This window comes from Glandiceps talaboti, chromosome 16, assembly GCF_964340395.1.
Source record: "Glandiceps talaboti chromosome 16, keGlaTala1.1, whole genome shotgun sequence".
Classification (NCBI taxonomy): Eukaryota; Metazoa; Hemichordata; class Enteropneusta; family Spengelidae; genus Glandiceps; species Glandiceps talaboti.
This window is the reverse complement of record NC_135564.1, coordinates 21,574,041-21,598,452: the sequence shown is the minus strand read 5'-3', so window position 1 is coordinate 21,598,452 and position 24,412 is coordinate 21,574,041. Positions and strand designations below refer to the sequence as shown.

The window sequence follows — 24,412 nt, the reverse complement described above, 5'->3', positions numbered from 1 at the left end:
TTCACTGTAATCTATTATCACTTTAAAACTGTTCACTTCAGACAACTTTCCTTACTTACAGTCTATCGTAGCCTAGTGTCTAAGCTCTGAGTTTCATGGTGTGCACACTGTCCAACATTTCAGTGGACAGAATGGATTAATTATGTTATAGTGATTAGTGATTTTACAACCTATATAACCCTTGTTAATCATTCAGAAACACATAGCATTGCCAGCTGATAAAACAAATGGCTGTGATCTTTAACCAACAAGATACATAGTTACCATAACAACTGTTTAAGAGTACAGACCCATGGTCATCTGTGGTTTACACTAAAATAACCAGAGTGGTTATAGAAAAACAAAAAGTCTTTTTGTTTGAACATTTGAGGGCGCCCTCATTGTCTGACAGACTGCCTCATAGTTATCGTGCATTACACACTACTGTTCTGTTGTAATATGGTCAGGTGGTGTCTGTGGGATATGTTTGAAATTTCTAAGATAATTCTCTCAGAATTGCATATAAATAGAAGGAAATAATATTCCCTCTATTTTTTGACTGCTAAATGACAAAATGTGTATTCTAACAGTTTGTCCTTGGGTGGTATTCAAAATAATATTAGGAATGGCAACTGAAAGATAGAATGGACTCATGTAAACTATAAACAATACAACAAACTTACCTTTATAAGCTGAAAGTAAAACATTCTGAAATAAAAAATGTGGAGAATCAATAACAAATGTTGCTACGGCAACTTTACCTTGGAAATGGGTCAGCTCCAGTGCCATAATGACGATGTCCTTTTTCTACCACTGGGGGCGGTTCACTCTTTGGACGGTGATCTTCTGGTAAGTTAACTCTTTGTATACCACCATACTCACGATGGGTACCCCATGGAAGTCTGGGAACTCTTTCCAAAGCTTCACGGTAGTGTGCATATCTGTTGAATTTGAGATAAAGCAAATATTACTCATTTTTCTAATACAGTTTCATAGACAGATTTCTGTGACACTACACTGACAAATACATATTCTCTTATGTGAAGACATTAAAACAACATTTATACACATATAACCACTATGTCTCTCAATTATGAAGTGCGCCCTCTATCATTAATACAAGTGCCTATAGTACTTATTGCCTGTATATTATTATTATTAGATAAACTTGATAGACTGTTGAGCCAAAGGCTCTTCTCACACAGCATCGAGATAAAAATATACAAATACAGATACATAAAAAATACTAAGTACAAATAGAAGCCAATGAAATGAACACAAAATGATGTAAATTACCAGAAGAAGAACAAGATGACTACAAAACTGTTTTCTAAAAGATAACATTTACATTTACATTAAAAAGACGAAATATTTTGTGTTTTTTTAATGATTAACTCTTGAAATGATTTTAAAAAATGTGTTTCTTACTAATTTATCAAGACAATAGTAGATTTGTCTTTGTCAGACTTAGGAACATACAAATCAATAATGAAATAATTGAAGTAAGTATAATTTATGAATCATTATTTCAAAATGTGCTAATCTAAAGGGAAAATTGCTGACTCATGACATTATCAAATAGTTGAAAAGAGTTAAAGTGTTCAGCCATATTGATTTCCATTTAAATGAAAGAAAGGTTTGTAAGGCAGTCAGGGTCAAAGGTGAATTTTATCATATACACTCTTTGTACATTCCATGGTTTTCCCAACAGTATTCACTGACTAATTGCATATCTAGGAACAGTATAGTCATGTTATTAATTTTTTATGGCTTACCAAGGAATATCCTCCTCAAAAATGTTTCCAGTCAATTTACGGATATCTCACGGGATTGATGCTGTCAAAACTTAATTTCTTATTTGTATAGATTATTTTTCTTGAGATTAAATTTAATCTCAGCAGAGTTCACCAGGGAAAGGAGTATTGAATTGTTTAGAATAATTATGATTTTCTTTATCAGAAAAATGCAAGTCCTAGATATTTTTAGTGTAGTTACACATTCTTTGATATGTCCTAAAGTCTCAAATATTTTGATACAATAACTTTCATTATTTTTGTTTGCTTGAAGAACTTTGAACTTTTCTGTGATAAAAATTTATGGAGAAATAGGAAATATATGATTTATGTCTCCCATGATAAAGGAATAGAAGTTGAAGTCATTAGAAGTCTGATGATTAATGTTTGCATATCATCATTGTAAAAAAACCACACAAGTTGTCTCTTTACAGTGGCAGTTTACAAATGTCCCCCATTACTACTTACTCTGTCACTAGAAAACTATTCTAACCTGTGAGAATATAGTATTCTACTGACACAACAAATTAAACTTAAAATATATATTAATATATATTTTTATGTTATACATACAATAATAAACTTTTTAATACATTTTTTAGCTTTTCACAATGAATTGAGTAGTTACAAACACAGACTTGGTATATGTTGTTTCAAGTAAGAAGCTGTGATAAAATTGTTTTATATAAATTGCCAATCCAAAATAAATAGTCAGTCCAAACTTTGTTTTGATCCTGATAACTGGATAGCTGTGAAATGGAGTTGGACTAGAGATATAATAATATTGATCCTGATAACTGGATAGCTGTGAAATGGAGTTGGACTAGAGATATAATAATATTGATCCTGATAACTGGATAGCTGTGAAATGGAGTTGGACTAGAGATATAATAATATTGATCCTGATAACTGGATAGCTGTGAAATGGAGTTGGACTAGAGATATAATAATATTGATCCTGATAACTGGATAGCTGTGAAATGGAGTTGGACTAGAGATATAATAATATTGATCCTGATAACTGGATAGCTGTGAAATGGAGTTGGACTAGAGATATAATAATATTGATCCTGATAACTGGATAGCTGTGAAATGGAGTTGGACTAGAGATATAATAATATTGATCCTGATAACTGGATAGCTGTGAAATAGAGTTGGACTAGAGATATAATAATATTGATCCTGATAACTGGATAGCTGTGAAATGGAGTTGGACTAGAGATATAATAATATTGATCCTGATAACTAGATAGCTGTGAAATGGAGTTGGACTAGAGATATAATAATATTGATCCTGATAACTGGATAGCTGTGAAATGGAGTTGGACTAGAGATATAATAATATTGATCCTGATAACTGGATAGCTGTGAAATGGAGTTGGACTAGAGATATAATAATATTGATCCTGATAACTGGATAGCTGTGAAATGGAGTTGGACTAGAGATATAATAATATTGATCCTGATAACTGGATAGCTGTGAAATGGAGTTGGACTAGAGATATAATAATATTGATCCTGATAACTGGATAGCTGTGAAATGGAGTTGGACTAGAGATATAATAATATTGATCCTGATAACTGGATAGCTGTGAAATGGAGTTGGACTAGAGATATAATAATATTGATCCTGATAACTGGATAGCTGTGAAATGGAGTTGGACTAGAGATATAATAATATTGATCCTGATAACTGGATAGCTGTGAAATGGAGTTGGACTAGAGATATAATAATATTGATCCTGATAACTGGATAGCTGTGAAATGGAGTTGGACTAGAGATATAATAATATTGATCCTGATAACTGGATAGCTGTGAAATGGAGTTGGACTAGAGATATAATAATATTGATCCTGATAACTGGATAGCTGTGAAATGGAGTTGGACTAGAGATATAATAATATTGATCCTGATAACTGGATAGCTGTGAAATGGAGTTGGACTAGAGATATAATAATATTGATCCTGATAACTGGATAGCTGTGAAATGGAGTTGGACTAGAGATATAATAATATTGATCCTGATAACTGGATAGCTGTGAAATGGAGTTGGACTAGAGATATAATAATATTGATCCTGATAACTGGATAGCTGTGAAATGGAGTTGGACTAGAGATATAATAATATTGATCCTGATAACTGGATAGCTGTGAAATGGAGTTGGACTAGAGATATAATAATATTGATCCTGATAACTGGATAGCTGTGAAATGGAGTTGGACTAGAGATATAATAATATTGATCCTGATAACTAGATAGCTGTGAAATGGAGTTGGACTAGAGATATAATAATATTGATCCTGATAACTGGATAGCTGTGAAATGGAGTTGGACTAGAGATATAATAATATTGATCCTGATAACTGGATAGCTGTGAAATGGAGTTGGACTAGAGATATAATAATATTGATCCTGATAACTGGATAGCTGTGAAATGGAGTTGGACTAGAGATATAATAATATACTGTACATCATTTCAAAAGATAATATTAACACCAGATTTATAAAACAATACTGGGTATCCTGGTAAAATCAGAAAGATTAAATGAAATATTAATAATGCAATAATTAATCTCCTTCCTAATGGTAAAATGTATTTTACAAAATCAATTTAAGCATACACGCTGCTTTCTGACATTGCAAATAACCATTAGTTGTCTCTAATATTACCACTTTTGAGTGATGTGAAAGTGAAATACAAAACTGATTCCCTTTATCAATAATGAAAATCACAGCTCAATTCTAGTCAGTCTCAATATTATTCCGATATTTAATGACTCTTTTATCTAATTTGAAATGATTTACAGATTACTTAGTTTTACAATTATCAACTCTACTTGTATCATGTAATTACTTAATTACTTAATACAATTGAACATTTAGATTGTGAAGGTAGATTATCATTTATTCCTACTTGACGTCAATTTAACATACATGTACTTACTTGATATCGGTATAAAATATCTATTGAATGATAAAATGGTTTTGATTTTAATGTACAGCACATAGACATGTGTTTTTAACATGGAAGAATTCTTTTAAGAAATAAATATTATAATCTATTCTATTTCTATTCTTTTGTAAAATTACAAGATGTGAAATCATAGTAAAATGGAGTTGTGTTTTAGATATTAACATCTGTAAAAGTAACAGTAACTTAAGTGATAAAATACATTAATATATACATATTACGGTGGCCACATGGATGAAAATTGGCTATTTATCCAGTAATTTTAATATTGATATAAAACAACTCTACTATATTTGTTGTACTTGAAATACGAGAAAATACATCAAGTCCATATTTGTAACTTAATAAATTGCAAAACATTTAAAAATGTGAAAAATATTTGTTATTGTACATACAATGACAACAAATGTGCACACTTTTTATGTTTTTGCAAATTATTGAGTTACAAACATGGACTTGATGTATGTTCTTTTACGTTGTATTTCGGAATGCAAAAATATAGTAAAGTTATTTTATAAATCAAAAGTCCAAAATAAATAGCCATTTGTCATCCATATTAGATTAGATTAGATTAGATTAGATTAGATTACTTTATTGACCAATATGACTATAAAAAATATGGCCCTTTAATGTGACTTTACAGTGGATGTGGTGTACAAGTACATGTGGAGTGTATTGTAATGTGACTTTACAGTGGATGTGGTGTGCAAGTACATGTGGAGTGTATTGTAATGTGACTTTACAGTGGATGTGGTGTACAAGTACATGTGGAGTGTATTGTAATGTGACTTTACAGTGGATGTGGTGTACAAGTACATGTGGAGTGTATTGTAATGTGACTTTACAGTGGATGTGGTGTACAAGTACATGTGGAGTGTATTGTAATGTGACTTTACAGTAGATGTGGTGTACAAGTACATGTGGAGTGTATTGTAATGTGACTTTACAGTGGATGTGGTGTGCAAGTACATGTGGAATGTATTGTAATGTGACTTTACAGTAGATGTGGTGTACAAGTACATGTGGAGTGTATTGTAATGTGACTTTACAGTGGATGTGGTGTACAAGTACATGTGGAATGTATTGTAATGTGACTTTACAGTAGATGTGGTGTACAAGTACATGTGGAATGTATTGTAATGTGACTTTACAGTAGATGTGGTGTACAAGTACATGTGGAGTGTATTGTAATGTGACTTTACAGTGGATGTGGTGTACAAGTACATGTGGAATGTATTGTAATGTGACTTTACAGTAGATGTGGTGTACAAGTACATGTGGAGTGTATTGTAATGTGACTTTACAGTGGATGTGGTGTACAAGTACATGTGGAGTGTATTGTAATGTGACTTTACAGTAGATGTGGTGTGCAAGTACATGTGGAATGTATTGTAATGTGACTTTACAGTGGATGTGGTGTGCAAGTACATGTGGAATGTATTGTAATGTGACTTTACAGTAGATGTGGTGTACAAGTACATGTGGAGTGTATTGTAATGTGACTTTACAGTGGATGTGGTGTACAAGTACATGTGGAATGTATTGTAATGTGACTTTACAGTAGATGTGGTGTACAAGTACATGTGGAATGTATTGTAATGTGACTTTACAGTAGATGTGGTGTACAAGTACATGTGGAGTGTATTGTAATGTGACTTTACAGTAGATGTGGTGTACAAGTACATGTGGAGTGTATTGTAATCTGACCTTGAAATTGTGACACATTATGCTACATACACTTGTTGCAGACCTTAGCAATTTAACTCATACAGAAGTATTGATGTGCTACAGAAATGTAACAAGGTCAGTTTCCATGGTAACAATCATCATTTTACATATTTCCTGTGAGTACACAATTTATATTGTAAATATGTGAAAGTAATCCATGATATTCACAGCTAAATAAACTCACTTACTTGCTGCTTATTTGTGAAGTTGTCTGTCTGTCTGTCTGTCTGTCTGTCTGTCTGTCTGTCTGTCTGTCTGTCTGTCTGTCTGTCTGTCTGTCTGTCTGTCTGTCTGTCTGTCTGTCTGCCTGCCTGCCTGCCTGCCAGTCTGTCTGTCTGTCTGTCTGTCTGTCTGTCTGTCTGTCTGTCTGTCTGTCTGCCAGTCTGTCTGTCTGTCTGTCTGTCTGTCTGTCTGTCTGTCTGTCTGTCTGTCTGTCTGTCTGTCTGTCTGTCTGTCTGTCTGTCTGTCTGACCTGTACATCAAACAGTCAATGTTTTTTTTTTTATAAAATTGATCTATACAAGGGACTTCCAATTAATATTTTATCAAACTTGATATGATATTGAACACAGACTGGTCAGTGATAAAATACACACATAACTATAAACAATCTAAACAGCTGTTTGAAGGAGAATTTGTCTCATTTTGAAAGGTTTTTACATTCTATGATACAAACTGATCGATTTTCAACTAATTAGTGTATCAAGTTACCATCCTACGACATTCACAAACAATTTGTACATGATTCATGACCTGTGTGTTTCTCGGCGTACAGAAAAAATGCTGAAAACAAGACCCAGAAGCTCTGTACAGCAGTTTGAATTTCCCGCATTTGCATAGATTAGCCATAATCCTCTTAATATAGGGCAGTTCTGTGTTTAAATGATATTGATCTTTACATGCCCTTTCATTTTGGTATAATTATCAAACAAACTAATAAACAGACACTTAACACTACCATGAGACCAAGTTTTTTTTAGATAAAATTGTTCTCAGTGAACATTAGCATGTATCAACTAATCATGTTTGTTTTTATGTATTGAGCAGTTAATTTGCACTTTATTTGGTAGTTCTACCATTGAATGTTACAAGTTGACACTTTGAGTGCAATGTGTAACATTTTTGAATTTATTGCATGTCGCCCTGAAATTGTGGAATATCTTGCCTCTTGATACGTGGAATTGCAAAACTTAAAGTTAAACTTAAAACTCACCTTTTGAAACAGACCTTATGGCTTATGAATTCACTCAATATTGTTTATGCTTTATTAGACCTTCTTTCTGCAAGTACATTGTATCTTCATGTTTTTTTGTTGTTGCCATTTTATCTTTGTGAGCAGCTGCTCCTTTTTTAGATTTTCAAATGTATTTTATAAATTTTTTTTTTGAGATCTGATTCATTTTTAATTCCATTTCTCTGTATACTTTAATGTTCTTTCTTGAATTCTTTACTGTTTAAGTGCATATATTTAAAACAACTTTTGGGATATATGGATAATGGTGCTATATACATGCTTATTTATTAATATCAGTATTATTACTATTTAATTAATTTACAACAATGATCGGAGAAATGCAGTGTTTGTTGTTGATTTGTATAGACAAAAGTTGAAAACATTTACTGTAAGACACTCTATATAGAGTACAGTAGACTATAGCTAGCTGAGTCTCAAATTAACTCTGTTTCAAAATATCAGTTTTTGAGAGTGACAGACACTTTCAATAGCTATATTTACAATTGTTAAAATTATGAAGATAGAGTAAAATTCTAAAGCAATGGCTTAGAGGTCATGCAGGTTACCGTAGCATTGTCATGGATACTGGTCAAATTTCATAATTCGATATGATTCTCCCATGTTTATTTTTGATTTATTAAAGAAGCATAATATTTCATGAATATAGACATTTTTTTTTCTGGGGATATGTTTATTTTACTGTAATTTCTTCAAACATGATGCATAGGAAAGGTCCACATGATTTGTTGATCTTTAGTATTCAATATTTATTGAATTACAAAATGAATTATTTTGTTGGAATATTTTCATGGAATTTAGTTTTCATATCATATTGCACACTGAGTACATATATATGTACAAAATGTATGTTGTAGTATTTATTTTTGCTTACGTCACTGTATGATAGACACAAGTATATGTCACTGTATGATAGACACAAGTATATGTCGCTGTATGATAGACACAAGTATATGTCGCTGTATGATAGACACAAATATATGTCGCTGTATGATAGACACAAGTATATGTCGCTGTATGATAGACACAAGTATATGCCATGTATGATAGACACAAGTGTATGCCATGTAAACTATCATAAACTGAGTTTACACATCACTGTATGATAGACACAAGTATATGTCACTGTATGATAGACACAAGTATATGCCATGTATGATAGACACAAGTATATGTCACTGTATGATAGACACAAGTATATGTCACTGTATGATAAACACATGTATATGCCATGTAAACTATCATAAACTGAGTTTACATGTCACTGTATGATAGACACAAGTATATATGTACAAAAAATGTATGATAGACACAAGTATATGCCATGTATGATAGACACAAGTATATGTCACTGTATGATAGACACAAGTATATGTCACTGTATGATAGACACAAGTATATGTCACTGTATGATAGACACAAGTATATGTCATGTAAACTATCATAAACCGAGTTTCTTCATTTTTAGGGAATAATTTTTGATACCCATTACCTGTTAGAATAATAGTTGAAGCATACCAAGCTATGACCTGTTATTAGCAGAACTCAAACTTGGTATTCTGACATCATGAGGATGTGATGATGTAAACTTAGCATACTGTTGTGCCCCCAGGTGCCTGTATTTTGCTCGTCTCAGTACCTTAGGACTGGAGAAAGTTGGATTTTTCTTTGCACTTCAGGTCTAGATATCCCATGTCTTAGTTGATGCACACTTTTCATATGCCAGTCAGTTGCTAAGGGGTAGAGTCTTGGTCACATTTTCAGGTACATTTTGTAGCTATAGCAACATGATCTCTCTCTTGCTGGACACCGTGCAGTCAACATCATGTCAAATTTATATATGCTCTTGACATAATCCCTTGGTTTATTACCACTATTTTCACTTCTTTTCTGTTAAAACCTATTTCTTCCTTTACTGAAACGTTTTATTGTATGCCTCTGTGAGGTTGAGTCATTGGTTTTCATGAATTGGTCGTGATATTTCAGGTTTCTTTTCTACTCCCTAGGGGTTCTACACTGACATCTCAACTATTACATGTATGCAATCTTGTGCTGTTAAATGGCTTTTGCATAATTAATTGGTAAGAGTAACATTTTAAAACTGTTTGTAATGCTCAAATTCTTAACATTTTAACTCAGTATCCATGTAACCATGGTAACTAACACATCTATATAACATTTCACCAGTAATTTCACTTTATATCTTAGCAACATTTAAATTTGTCAAATTATTTGACCTACTTTGTGGTTCAAGTAGAGGAATTCTCCATTGATTGATCATGTACTTACAACTGGTATTGATAATTTCCATGGTAACTGTGATATACTGGTTTAAATATAAGTGAATTGACTCCTGGACTGTGACATGGTTACAGTTTGAACTGGACATTGACTAGAAATCAATTGCTTATTGTATTTATCAGACGGTAGAATGTCAAACTAAAATGCTAAGTGCACCTGCCACTCCTGTAAATCTTAAAGTGAATTTTAAATAATTTGTAATCAGGTTATGTGGATATCAATGAATGCTCCTTCAAGGTCCTACAATATATACTGTCAGTGGTTATTTGTTATTTACTTCTCAATATTAATCTTTTACTCCATTGATTTCAAATCATTTACTTTTTCATATAATAAAGACAGTATTGAAATATTGTTTTTGACAGTATAGTGATCAAGTAAAAAAGAATAGAATATACCCAGAATACATTAAATTATCAACTTTCCAACTAAACATCAACTCTTAGCTATTACTTAATTACATTTACAATGGTTTTAAAAAACTATAATACTGAAATAAATTATAGGAAAGATTTGACAGAAGTCTAGATGTAGTACAAATAGTCAAACCTGAAATTGTTGAAGTATTTGTATATTTGTTTTGTCCTTGCCATTGTTTGAGTGTCTGACAATCTGTTGAACTTGCCAGTCTGGTTGCTAGGCGACTATATCGGTAACTAAGTAGTACTATAATGTGTCTGTCTGCAAGCATTACAATGTAGAGTAGTCAGTAAATGACAGCCTAGAAGCAGTGTTGCTAAGGAAGATAACCTCCTAGAAGCAGTGTTGCTAAGGAAGATAACCTCCTAGAAGCAGTGTTGCTAAGGAAGATAACCTCCTAGAAGCAGTGTTGCTAAGGAAGATAGCCTCCTAGAAGCAGTGTTGCTAAGGAAGATAACCTCCTAGAAGCAGTGTTGCTAAGGAAGATAACCTCCTAGAAGCAGTGTTGCTAAGGAAGATAACCTCCTAGAAGCAGTGTTGCTAAGGAAGATAACCTCCATTTGAATATGGTGACTTTTTTATAAAGTGGCTTGTGTGCCAGCACATTTTATATTTATAGATATTTAACATTTTATGAGGTTTTTAGCGACATTAGCAAGAGACATTTTAATAGTAATGTTTTTAGTTTCTATCAAAGATCAAATTATTGTAAAATCATAGACAATATTAAAGTGGCACAAACTCCTTTTACTAAATACTTCACATAAAACCTCAATTAAACTATTACAGTATGATATTAATATTGATGCAATACGTGCCTTATATGACATTACAATTTTGGTAGAACAGTTGATTCCTCAATATTTTTTGGGACTTACCAAAAATTATGTCATCGGATCGTTTATATGTTATTTCTGAATATCAGGTTTGAGTTCAGTTGATTACAAGTGATGGTTACGCATGATTCAGTAAGTAGTGACTTTTAAATACAGCATAAATCTCATCCAAAAATATATAAACTCAGCTTGTGACCCTTTAAATACAGCATAAATCTCATCCAAAAATATATAAACTCAGTTTGTGGCCCTTTAAATACAGCATAAATCTCATCCAAAAATATATAAACTCAGTTTGTGACCCTTTAAATACAGCATAAATCTCATCCAAAAATATATAAACTCAGTTTGTGGCCCTTTAAATACAGCATAAATCTCATCCAAAAATATATAAACTCAGTTTGTGACCCTTTAAATACAGCATAAATCTCATCCAAAAATATATAAACTCAGTTTGTGACCCTTTAAATACAGCATAAATCTCATCCAAAAATATATAAACTCAGTTTGTGACCCTTTAAGTTATATATGTTTGTCTGAAGTCTGATGAGATTATTTATTTTACAGACCGAATGGCAGTATTGTCACCTTTCTTTATTTGTTAATGATAATAAGTCAACAAATTACATTTTACTGTATCAATTCAAGTACTAATTAAATCATGTACTGAGTTGGAACTAAACAACAATGCTTATTGCTCTTTACTTTTCATCCAATTTAATATCTATTTACATCTCTCCAAGTTGATTGACAGTATGACCAACCAATCAGCAAACAGTAATAAGTTAAGTATATATATCACCAGAGTGAAATTTGGTGTTATTTATGGACATTCTTCCCTAAATAATAACACACTTTTTGATGTTTTTTAACAGGAAGTTGTTGCTACAAGAGTAAGATAATTGAAAAGAGAGAATATTGAGGAGACTCCAAACAGTACTTAGATTATAGGCCTATTATCACTACAATCACTTACAATGTCTTTGTTCAGTTGAGGGTAATCTTCGTGACATAGAGGGCATTGTCACTTCAAGTTGAAGACAAGTAGTGACAAAACCCACAGGTCATGACTAATTTTTGGTTCAGTCAGGAAAACTGTTGGTAAATTATACCTGCACAAGCTGTATAGTTTTGAAAATATTGGAAAAATAATGTCACTTTTGGATAATTAGACTTAAATTTGGAACACAACAGAATAAATGATGTAAATGTGCAATGTCATGATGGAAAATCCTGTATTTTCTGTTTGAATATGTACAACTTGGCTTGTATATGGTAATGACCTGAATGTTCTGTTTAGTATACATGTATATCCATCGGAATGGACAAGTATGTTTATTTTCTAAATATGAAAAATCAATAAGAAATGCTACAATATGTGCTATTCACATAATTAGTAGAATCACCACTGTGACTGTATTTACACATGTTTATACTTTCAATACATTTACTAATATACCAGTTTTGCAATGAACTAAATTAAAAAAAAAAACCTGTATAAATTCTACCAAATGTAGTCAAAATCCATATTGAGAAGGAAATTTATGCATGCTGCCTATTTAGGAAACACTACATAAAATTGAGGTCACTAAACAATGAACAAGTGGTTGAAACTATAAATTAAATATAACAGGATTAGCATAAAATGTCATCTTGTACATTCTGTTAGCCCCACCTAAACATGTAGTTCAAGTCACTTCAAATTACTATGGATTTCAAGTACAATGTTTGGTGGTTCACCTATCAAAATACCTGAATGGTATACACATGATCCCTGACAACAAGGAATTCTACATTGTTTGGTTGACAAAGACCATTCTGTACCTGTAGGTTGTATGTGTATGTACACTAGGGTTAACAAGACTTAGGGTTTTCTATGAATATGTGCCAGGTAGCTTTAGTGGTATTTATATTGTACTCCATTCCTTTATCTAGGGATGTGTATGGGAAGGATGTGAATTAAATAAAGGGTCAGGTCAGATCAAAAACTGTGAACGGGAAATGGAAAATTAAATTAGCCATGTGTATTCAGTGTCAAATTTATATAATGGTACATTGTATGTGATAAGGAATAATTGCTTATCATTTGTGATAAAAACCAAGATCATATGACATTGATATATTAACTAGAAATCTAACTACAATCGTTAAAAAACAAATTTATTCCTAAATTGTATTTTGCCTTTATCCATATAGTATGAGTTTTGTGTCTCTAAAAATTATGGCAAATGTAAATGATATCTTTTCTTTTTAAAACTTAAAATCAGCTTTTAAAATGAAATCTTCCTGTGTGTTGTGTGTTCAAATGAAATACTCAATACATACTGGGTGGAAATTAAGAAATCTTCCTGTGTGCTGTGTGTTCAAATGAAATACTCAATACATACTGGGTGGAAATTATGAATCATAAGTCTTAATATAAACAAAGAAATAAATTGATATGGCTATCTTTTTTTTTAATTTCAACTTAATTGCTCTGAAATTTGACAGAAGAACATAAAAGCTGAGTAATGACTTAACTCTGATAGATAGAGTTAGGTGTAATTGGTTTATTTTTAAAAAAATACTGGCATATTATAACTTTTGCAGGCAAGTAATATTTAAGAGCTAATAAATGCTGATGTGAACACTGTTCATCAACATCTGTACTGAAATAATCTCATAAATCACTCTTCCATAAAATTCACCCCTAAGCACAAATGACAACAAATATTTATAGGATATGTCACAAAATTGACAAAGTACATCAAATCATATTTTACTTTTAAGTTGTTTTTTGTTTGTCTAATTATTATTTCAGACATTTACATCATAGAAACAAAATAACATTTATCTTGAAGCCATAATATCTATTCAACTTGTTTTGGACAGGTGATTATGTCAACCCAGCTGCAATAAAGGGGCACAAGCTGAGTTTATACATATTTGGGTGTAGTTTTTGCTGCATATTTGAAAGGTACTTATAGTATTGTATTTATTGTTGCCATCTCTTGTAATTAACTGAACTCAAACCTGGTATTAAGATATAATTTATAAACAATCTGATAATATAATACATGTAAAAAATGTTCAATAAATCCTTGCTATGGTATCAACTGTCAGAAGATAATAGTAGTGTTATAGAAACTATGCACTGACATTAAAATCACTTTAAAATAGCTTAATTGAGGTTATGTAAGTATTTTCATTTGAGTAAAAAGCCTATAAACTCAGCTTGTGTTACTTTAATCCTATGCACTTTATAAAGGCTGCAATGGATTGTATGCTCCCCAGGGAGTTGAGGAAGTATGAAGGGATAGGTGCATATAAGAAGTGATAATTATAAAGCACTTTGACCACAGAGTGGGACAGGGCTATATAAAAACCAACATTTTATTAATGTTAGTATTAGTATGACATTTTATTTTAATAAGGGCTTAAGTTAAATTTATGTGTCACATTTACTTACTCATGTACTCTCAATTATTTATAATGAAATTAAGAAATGTTCCTGAACCTTGTATCAATATAAAGCAGCATTATTAGCAGGTGTTTTTTTATACAGTACATCACTAGCTATTTATGTTCAAGTTGAAAGTTGTGATAATGTTATAGGAATGTAAGTTTGCAGTAGTTTTATCAATAATAAAAAAATGATATTATCTTTATTGTATTTGGCTAACTATTATGTTAATGAGGTTAATAATTAGCATACTTAGAATAAACTCACCAGTATGACATCCATGGCTTGATATGTAAATAATGTATACAATGCCATTAAGTCATAACAAAGTTAATTTCCCCTGAGATTACTTGGTACACGAAAGTGATGAGTCGATTTACTGAAAACACATCATTGTATGTATGATGAATTCTATTTGACAAAAGATGGTGTTTTTTTTCAGTACATTTACAACTTTGAATGCTAAGGTTTACAGTTACAAGTTATCTTGAAATTAATACATTGTTATTTGAAAGTAGCCATATGGATGAGGATTGTGTATTTATTTTGGATATTTTAATTTATAAAACAATTTTATCATGGCTTCCTAATGAAAAAAATAAATGTGAACCAAGATAGACCAAGTCTGTGTTTGAAACTCAATACACTACAAAAAAAACCTAGAAAATATTAAAAAGTTTGTTAATGTATATCAATAATTTTACACATTTATTAATCTTTTACACATTATTGAGTTACAAACAAAGACTTGGCATATGTTATTTCGCATTGATTTTTTTAAGTTGGAAGCCATAATAAAATTGTTTTATAAATTAAAAATCCCAAATGACCACTATAAACAACATAAAGGAAGACATTGAGTAACTCTGATGTTACATTTTGTCAAATTATTGCCGCCATGTGGATATTGAACCACAGACAAGGAACTGTTTTTATCTTGTATGCATATCACAAACAGAAAATAATATACACCGACTTAATATGACAGTTTTGGTAGTAATATTAGTTCAGTGAAGAAATATTCAGCACAAATTAATTAGTCAGAATTTTTATAGAGCTATAATTATGTTATGATAAAATTATGAAATTATTATTTATTTAACATCTCTAAATTGTTTGAACAAACAGAATATGTCTTGTTTTGCAAATTCATATTAAGTACAAACACCAGGGTATATATTGTCATGGTTGTCAAGTGGATGTTTGCTTTGATATACAGTTAGGTTCCCTAAAGCCACAAAGTCTTTGAATACAACTACAAATGTAGATGAAATTCTATTTGAGACCTATTACAACTTAACAGGTATACTACAATCTTATGTCATCTAATCACATGAAGGAGGATGTCAGTTCAATCTTGGAGTACTGTTATTGTTGGCTTGGTTGGAGAGTTCTTTACTCCACAGCAAGATATTTGCTAGTCTATCAGTATGCACAGAAATAGATGTCAATCTCTAATTGAACTACAACACCAGCAATCTACAGGTATAAAAAATACTTGAAAACATTGGTTGGTACTTTGTATGGCATTGGTTGGTACTTTGTATGGCATTGGTTGGTACTTTGTATGGCATTGGTTGGTACTTTGTATGGCATTGGTTGGTACTTTGTATGGCATTGGTTGGTACTTTGTATGGCATTGGTTGGTACTTTGTATGGCATTGGTTGGTACTTTGTATGGAATTGGTTGGTACTTTGTATGGAATTGGTTGGTACTTTGTATAGCATTGGTTGGTACTTTGTATAGCATTGGTTGGTACTTTGTATGGCATTAGTTGGTACTTTGTATGGAATTGGTTGGTACTTTGTATGGCATTGGTTGGTACTTTGTATGGCATTGGTTGGTACTTTGTATGGCATTAGTTGGTACTTTGTATGGCATTGGTTGGTACTTTGTATGGCATTGGTTGGTACTTTGTATGGCATTGGTTGGTACTTTGTATGGCATTAGTTGGTACTTTGTATGGCATTGGTTGGTACTTTGTATGGCATTGGTTGGTACTTTGTATGGCATTGGTTGGTACTTTGTATGGCATTAGTTGGTACTTTGTATGGCATTGGTTGGTACTTTGTATGGCATTAGTTGGTACTTTGTATGGCATTGGTTGGTACTTTGTATGGCATTAGTTGGTACTTTGTATGGCATTGGTTGGTACTTTGTATGGCATTGGTTGGTACTTTGTATGGCATTGGTTGGTACTTTGTATGGCATTAGTTGGTACTTTGTATGGAATTGGTTGGTACTTTGTATGGCATTGGTTGGTACTTTGTATGGCATTGGTTGGTACTTTGTATGGCATTGGTTGGTACTTTGTATGGCATTGGTTGGTACTTTGTATGGCATTGGTTGGTACATTGTATGGCATTGGTTGGTACTTTGTATGGCATTGGTTGGTACTTTGTATGGCATTGGTTGGTACTTTGTATAGCATTGGTTGGTACTTTGTATAGCATTGGTTGGTACTTTGTATAGCATTGGTTGGTACTTTGTATGGCATTAGTTGGTACTTTGTATGGAATTGGTTGGTACTTTGTATGGCATTGGTTGGTACTTTGTATGGCATTAGTTGGTACTTTGTATGGCATTGGTTGGTACTTTGTATGGCATTGGTTGGTACTTTGTATGGCATTGGTTGGTACATTGTATGGCATTGGTTGGTACTTTGTATGGCATTGGTTGGTACTTTGTATGGCATTGGTTGGTACTTTGTATAGCATTGGTTGGTACTTTGTATAGCATTGGTTGGTACTTTGTATAGCATTGGTTGGTACTTTGCATGGCATTAGTTGGTACTTTGTATGGCATTGGTTGGTACTTTGTATGGAATTAGTTGGTACTTTGTATGGCATTGGTTGGTACTTTGTATGGCATTGGTTGGTACTTTGTATGGAATTGGTTGGTACTTTGTATAGCATTGGTTAGTACTTTGTATGGCATTGGTTGGTACTTTGTATGGCATTGGTTGGTACTTTGTATAGCATTGGTTAGTACTTTGTATGGCATTGGTTGGTACTTTGTATGGCATTGGTTGGTACTTTGTATGGAATTAGTTGGTACTTTGTATGGCATTGGTTGGTACTTTGTATGGAATTAGTTGGTACTTTGTATGGCATTGGTTGGTACTTTGTATGGCATTGGTTGGTACTTTGTATGGCATTGGCTAGTACTTTACATGTATATGGCATTGGTTGCTACATTGTTATGGCATATAGCATTGTATAACATTTCTACATAGCCAACCAAGTTACACAAATGCTAGAAGTAAAATGCATGCAAACTCCATCTGATCTCCTCAAAGCTAAAAGTAGACCATATTGCTTGAAGTAACTTCAATACCTTTTTTTGTAAACATTCATTGTATTATTGTGTCACTACTTTCATAGTATTACCTTCATACACCAAAGAAGTAGCTCTCAAACTAAGCTGATTGGCAAACTTTTTTGTTCTAAAAAATTCAAAAAATGGCCACTGCCATGGAGACCAACAAAAGCACTAGCAAAATTGTTTGACAGAATAGGTTTTGGAAAGTAGTGGTTTAATAGAAGGAATGTAGTTGGTATGACTGATAGCAGTAGTGGCATTTACAGTATACAGAAAACTAATACAATCAATCAGTGTAAGTTGACATAGACTTGATAGATTTACCTTGTAGTTGACAATTGTGTGTAAGTCACTAACCAATATTATGTAACCTAATTACTGGTAGTGTTTGTTAACTTATTCTTAGCTTACACCTGTCAAGACATCCTCTCAGGGTTTGTTTAATTGTAAATCAAAAGGCTTTTGTTGGCTTGTTTCTGTTTGGGAACTCTAGACACTTTCAATGGCTACACCTACTTTATGTACTTGTAATGAGTAAAACATTTAATGTCAATGGAATAATATGGTTTTAAAATATGACAGAAATGAATCATTTGTCATGAATTTGTAATTACTGTGTTTGGTTGCAGACTTGTATATAACAGTGTCATGTCTGCACACAAATACAGGAATTACAAATTCATGACATTGTTTTTTCTCCTCCAAAACATAAAAATGAAAATAAAACATGACACATTAGACGATGTTGAGTTTTTAAAGGATAGAAATTGATGAATGTGTGTATGGCCAAATCCTTGTCTGACACTCAATACATTTCAAAAAGATAAAAATGTGTACATGTTTGTTATTGTACGTACAACCGTTTCACTCATTTTTTTAAGTTTTGCAATGTAATGAGTTACAAACACAGACTTGGTCAATATTGTTTCAAATTGATTTTTCAAGTAGGAAGATAAAATTGTTTTATAAATTAAGAATACAAAATAACTACCCAATCCTTATCCATATGGCTACTAAAGTCTGTCAAAACATGGTAAAAAGTATGTAGAAGTATGGTTTTGACTTTCATGATCAAAACCGATTTCAAAATTTGACAGGACTAGCTTATTTGAATAGTCCTTCATATAGATGCTTTGGTCGTCATGAACTGTAATGGTAATAGTGATGGAGTGTTGTGGCAAAACTAAACAAAAATACAGATATGCCAAACATATATTCTACCATTGTGCCAATCTAAAAGCAAATTTGTTCAGCAAGTTGAGGTGTTCAAGTTTGTTCATATAGTGTTTGTTGCATTAATCACACAAGATTTCAGTTTCTAAAACATGACTACTGATTTCAGAAAAAAAATGAGCACAATGTATATGTACCCATCAAGGCACTAGGGAGTATACCTTGTCATGTCAAAATACTTTGCACATATTATTGAAATGGAAAATCATAAAATTCCATAACTCTAGATATTGAAATGATAGATATATTATACTTCTTGATGACTAATAATGCGGATGTCATGGCAACAAGACGGCAGGTGGTACATGTCATCATGCTCATTGTGTACAGAAATGTCAATACACAATTTAACAATCACTATTGAATGACATTAGAAAGACACCCCCTTTTCATCTTTACTTTTGTTATTAAGTTTAATGTACATATTTCAGTCACCTCTGAATTCATATATACATGATATTATATATATAATAAGATCAACTCACTGGAATCTTTGCCATATGTTTTTAATTTTATGGTGATTTTTCTATCAGAGATAATGGTATAATTCTAAGGACAATGTGGTAATATCACACTAGGCAATATCTACTGACAAGATAAGAGGTGTCACTTTTGTCATTGGGTGTGATTAGGGACAGTTTGGTTGTAAGGAGACGTTTTGGAACTGCAGTCTTTTAGCTTTACTAAATCTTTCAACCCAACAAGGTTGTGTTTCAGATTAGGGGGTCGAATTAATTTAATTTAATTTCAGATGTTCTTCTTTGATACTTTTGATATGTTTTATATCAGTACATTTATCTTATCATCACACCTTGCCAAGTGTTTGACCTAAACGTCATGACTGTTGTTATGGTTTCCGGTTGCTCTATAGCATGACTCCAGCTGCCTCCTTGTAAATTACAGTATGTCTAACTGATCGAAAGATTTTATTTCACCTTCCATTTTACTTTAATTCTTAACATTGAAAGAGCCATTGATATGCTTCTATAGATTGTGAACCGAAGTGTGAACGTGACTTGATTAGCAAGTTAATCCACGAAATTGAAAAAAAAGTCACCTCTGAGTTTCAACTTCAATTTCCTGAGGTGTCAAGTCATATGAAAATGCGTGTATGGTTTAATTAACTCTCTCTCTTAGAATTCATAACACTTCATTTCCCCCACTTTAGAAGTGTATTCACTCTGACATTATTAGTCTGTATACAGAGACAGGAGTCTCAAACATTTGTCGAAAGAAAATAAAGAAATAAATATTCCGCAATAATGATTTCATTATTTTCTCTTTCAAAATTCTAGCCAGTGTTATTCTCGTCCGCGCTCGTTTCGTATTTGGACTTCTTGGCCTAACAACGAGTTTACGGAAACAACACATCGCGAGAACGTTTAGAGAATATTATATTGCGTAGTGTCTTCAACTGTTAACGGTATCAAAGAAGACAGCTCCCTCCTCGAGTTCCAAATTGAGATAGTTGCACACACGTTTTGTGTGTCACTATTTACCCCAACACTTGAGATTTGTATTTATTTATAATGAGATAATGATGTCTATTCAGTGAAACTTGGTAACTATCACGCCATTAATCATTTATCATACGTAGTAAAGGTAACAAATAGTTACAACAACCTAGGATCGTAATACAATTGGTTACGGGGTCGCGGCCTGTTTGTTTTGTGTCTCGCGTCATTTATAATAAAACACCCAAGCTAACAACAGGCATAGCAAAGTAATCTGGGTGATTTTGTTCCGTGGCTTGTTTTGATAGCAACTTAACTACAGGCACCGTGAATTGTATTAAAGTAAATGTTATGTGAATGCCAAATTAAATAACACGACAACATTTGCAATGTCAGTTTCATAGTATACTCTCAATATTGGCATACCTGTTTCTATTTGTTGAGAAATAAACATTTCTTTGTTGTCACAATAAAATAATCATATTATTTTCACCGCCGGCTGGCTGTCAAACATTATACTCGGATTACGAACTGTTGTAATTGCCACATTAATTGGATTTATAACTTTAACAAGTCATGACGGCGTGTTAATATACTTATGGTAGATTTGGCAGTCACTACAAATGTGTTCTTATGATTTTTTTTGTTCCAAATTGTTTCGATGCCCTGGTACTTTTCCCTTGGTAATGTGTTACGTGTTTATCAAAGACTTATTTCGGGTGTATTATTTCATTTCAAGCACCAACCGATGTGCGGACCATGGACTCGCCTTCGAGCTAGCATTCTTTTACCTCTGTGATTGTCTTGTTACATTGAAAACCACCAAGTGTCTCATTCATGTTTTACCCATCTATTAAATAAAATACTGAGGGAAATCTTCTATACAATTATTATGGGATATTAGCTCTTCTAGATTTGACTATTTGCGTATACATTTTGTAATACATAGTAATATCTACCTGGTCATTATAATAATATTTATGCCCCCACAACAGTTAACCGTTTTATTACCATCCCTTTGTATGGTGACATAAATGGTCGATTTGTCGAGAATATCAAGGGAAGCTGTCATTATTTGCAAGGTCGCGCTGGGGCGGAACAGTCCCTGGGCCGCGATGCAGTCAAAGGTCCGAGTAAAGGGCATGGCCAGAGAAGAAGTGTGGTCATATTCATTTAGAGTCTCTTCAGAAGAGTTTCTTCAGAAAGACTGTGTACTCTTGGGATTATCTTAGCAGCAGTCCAAACTTACAAGAGATTAAATTGTGTATTTTACTCAGTCAATATAGACAATATAGGCAGTATCAAAGAGGGAGATTATCTACATGTATCGTTCAATAAATTTCCATCTGGCAGCCAAAACTTAATTCAAACTAGTCTGTCCTAAAACCATTTTAAAAATGAATTACTTCTCATAATATCAACTCAAGAATGATACTATACGGGTATTATTCATTTAAATAATACTATGTCAAAATCGATTTGTTATGATTTAACGTCCTGGGACTACGTGTATCTAATGGCTTTTTGGAGAAAAGAATTTGGTCGTTTCTGGCAGTCAGAACCACCGAAGTCGTCATGATCTTTGTTGTCAATGTATACTTCACCATTGAAACATTATATTGTCCCTTATGGACTTGAAACACATACTTAAAATATAGTTTATGACGGGTCGGCATGTGTCCCTGGTTACCAAGTCTTGCGGTCAAGCTTGTAATTAAAGTTTAGCGTAGTGGATTTGTAAAATACATTGCGTTGACACCCGGGTTTAAAACTGTCATACCGATTACACTATACTCGACACGACACTAGCGATGTGTTTATTTCTATTTGACAGGCTTATTGTTAAAACCTGACAATATTAACGGAACTGTATGTTAAACCAAGTGTAACGTCAAATGTCTTGTTGCACACCCTAACCACCTGTTATTCGATATCCTAATGTAGGAAACGTCACAGTGTAAAATCGGAACTAGGGGAGCATGAAATACAATTATTTCTGATCAGAAAGCGTTCTGGACATTGTATAATTTAAACATGCACGTTAGGAAGGTGGTTGCCATCTTACCTTTTAAGCTACTGTACCTATTACGCTTCAAGTTTATCAATGGGTGTGTTTGTTCTAATAAAATAGAACCATCTTCACCCCTACTCGTTATAATATAAAGGTGTTAAAACATATTTGCAGCCTATTGTTGAATTAGCCCTCACCAATTCTTCACCAACCATGTTTTCTGCCGCGAATATGTACTTTATACTTTGTGCGATCGCGAATAATAAGGACAACACTAAAAGCTTACCTTAGGTCCGACACAGTGGGTCGCTGTGGTAGCATGTACGGCGTGAATAGCTCGCTCGACTCGAAATTCCTGGATAAGTCGTCGAGTCCGAAATTCTCTCGGTAAAAGTGGGTCGGTGCCAATGTATCGGAGGCTGCCATTTTCTTGTACTTGTCTCCGAAGAGAGATAGCTACATAATCAAACTCGGTGTCCACTCAAAGAAGTCTCCGTTGTCGGGCTTCGTATGGCGTGCTAGCAGCGATAGGGGCTTGTAATTTGACAATGGTCGTACGTAACTCTAAACATTCAGGTAGCCTTAGCAACGACGCCAGACGCCATTGGTTGTCTCTATGGCTGACATAGTGGGATGCAAATGAAGCACTCTGGCATGCAAGTCAATAGGGCAATAATAAGGTAATGTCCACACAGCGGGGCCAAACAAATACAAAACGGAGTCGGGCGGAACAAAATCGATATTTCAAGCGGCCAATTTACTTGCACACTGCGCAAGTCCAAGTATGCCTTTAAAACGTGGTGTCACACATACAGACAGACAAAAAGTTAAGTCTGTCTGACTCACTGAAATACCCCTTGTCATTCAATTTTGATATGCTAACAAAAGTATTATCACTGCTTAGTATGGGTTACTTATTTAGCTGTAACGGATCAAGGAGTTACCCTGTGGGCATGGCAGACTGCTGCTTTTGAACTACATCAAATAACACACCTACCTCCTCAATCTTAGAACAATCTGTCAAGGGCAGGTATAGAACAAGGTAGATTTGTAGTGTAGGGGAAATCCCTTTTGTGTGAGTCTTCTAGCCCGGTCTGCTGCATAAAAGGTAACCCTCCCTGACCCTGATCTAGTGGTCATCCCTGAATTTCCTTTCTCTAAAACATGATCCTCCCCCTCTGTGGTTCAAATATTTCGTTTCAAAACAATTTGTGAAAATGTTGTTGGGTAGAAATCTAACTTAATGGTAACAACTCTATCCATCGCTCAATGCCACCACATTGGTTGCATCCACTATTACCACCCACAGAGAGTTTATGTGAAGGGATTCATTAATTAATTTTTCTGTGTTTGGATCTAATTGACGTACTAGTTGAACGCCAGAACTCCCAAAGAAAGATGGGCACATCTACTCTTAATTACCGACATTGTCTGTACAGAGGTCAACACCGCCTTCCCGCCACAATTATTCCTAGAACAATATTTCCTGAGGCTAAAGGGATCCACTGCCCCGTTAATACAGTTTAATAATATTTCGTGTGCGAACTGAACTTAGAAATAGCGAAAACTAAATGCATGGGTCACATGACCATATTGTCCGGGACAGTTCCGGTCCAAAACTACCGTGCTACGTGATCTGGAAGTAGAAATCATCGTGATTTTGATGAT

The 24,412-nt window shown here is 33.3% G+C and overlaps 1 protein-coding gene across 1 annotated transcript in view; it reads right to left on the bottom strand.

The window, feature by feature from the left end:
• Positions 1-23,247, bottom strand: part of LOC144447016 (uncharacterized) — a 36,943-nt gene extending 13,696 nt beyond the window's left edge. The window contains exons 1-2 of the mRNA XM_078136875.1: positions 23,031-23,247; positions 741-920 (exon numbers count right to left, since the gene is read on the bottom strand). Of these exons, the coding sequence (XP_077993001.1) occupies positions 741-920; positions 23,031-23,170 (320 nt within the window). The 5' untranslated portion in view covers positions 23,171-23,247. The remainder of the gene's footprint in view (positions 1-740; positions 921-23,030) is intronic.
• Between the last annotated feature and the right edge of the window lie 1,165 nt (positions 23,248-24,412).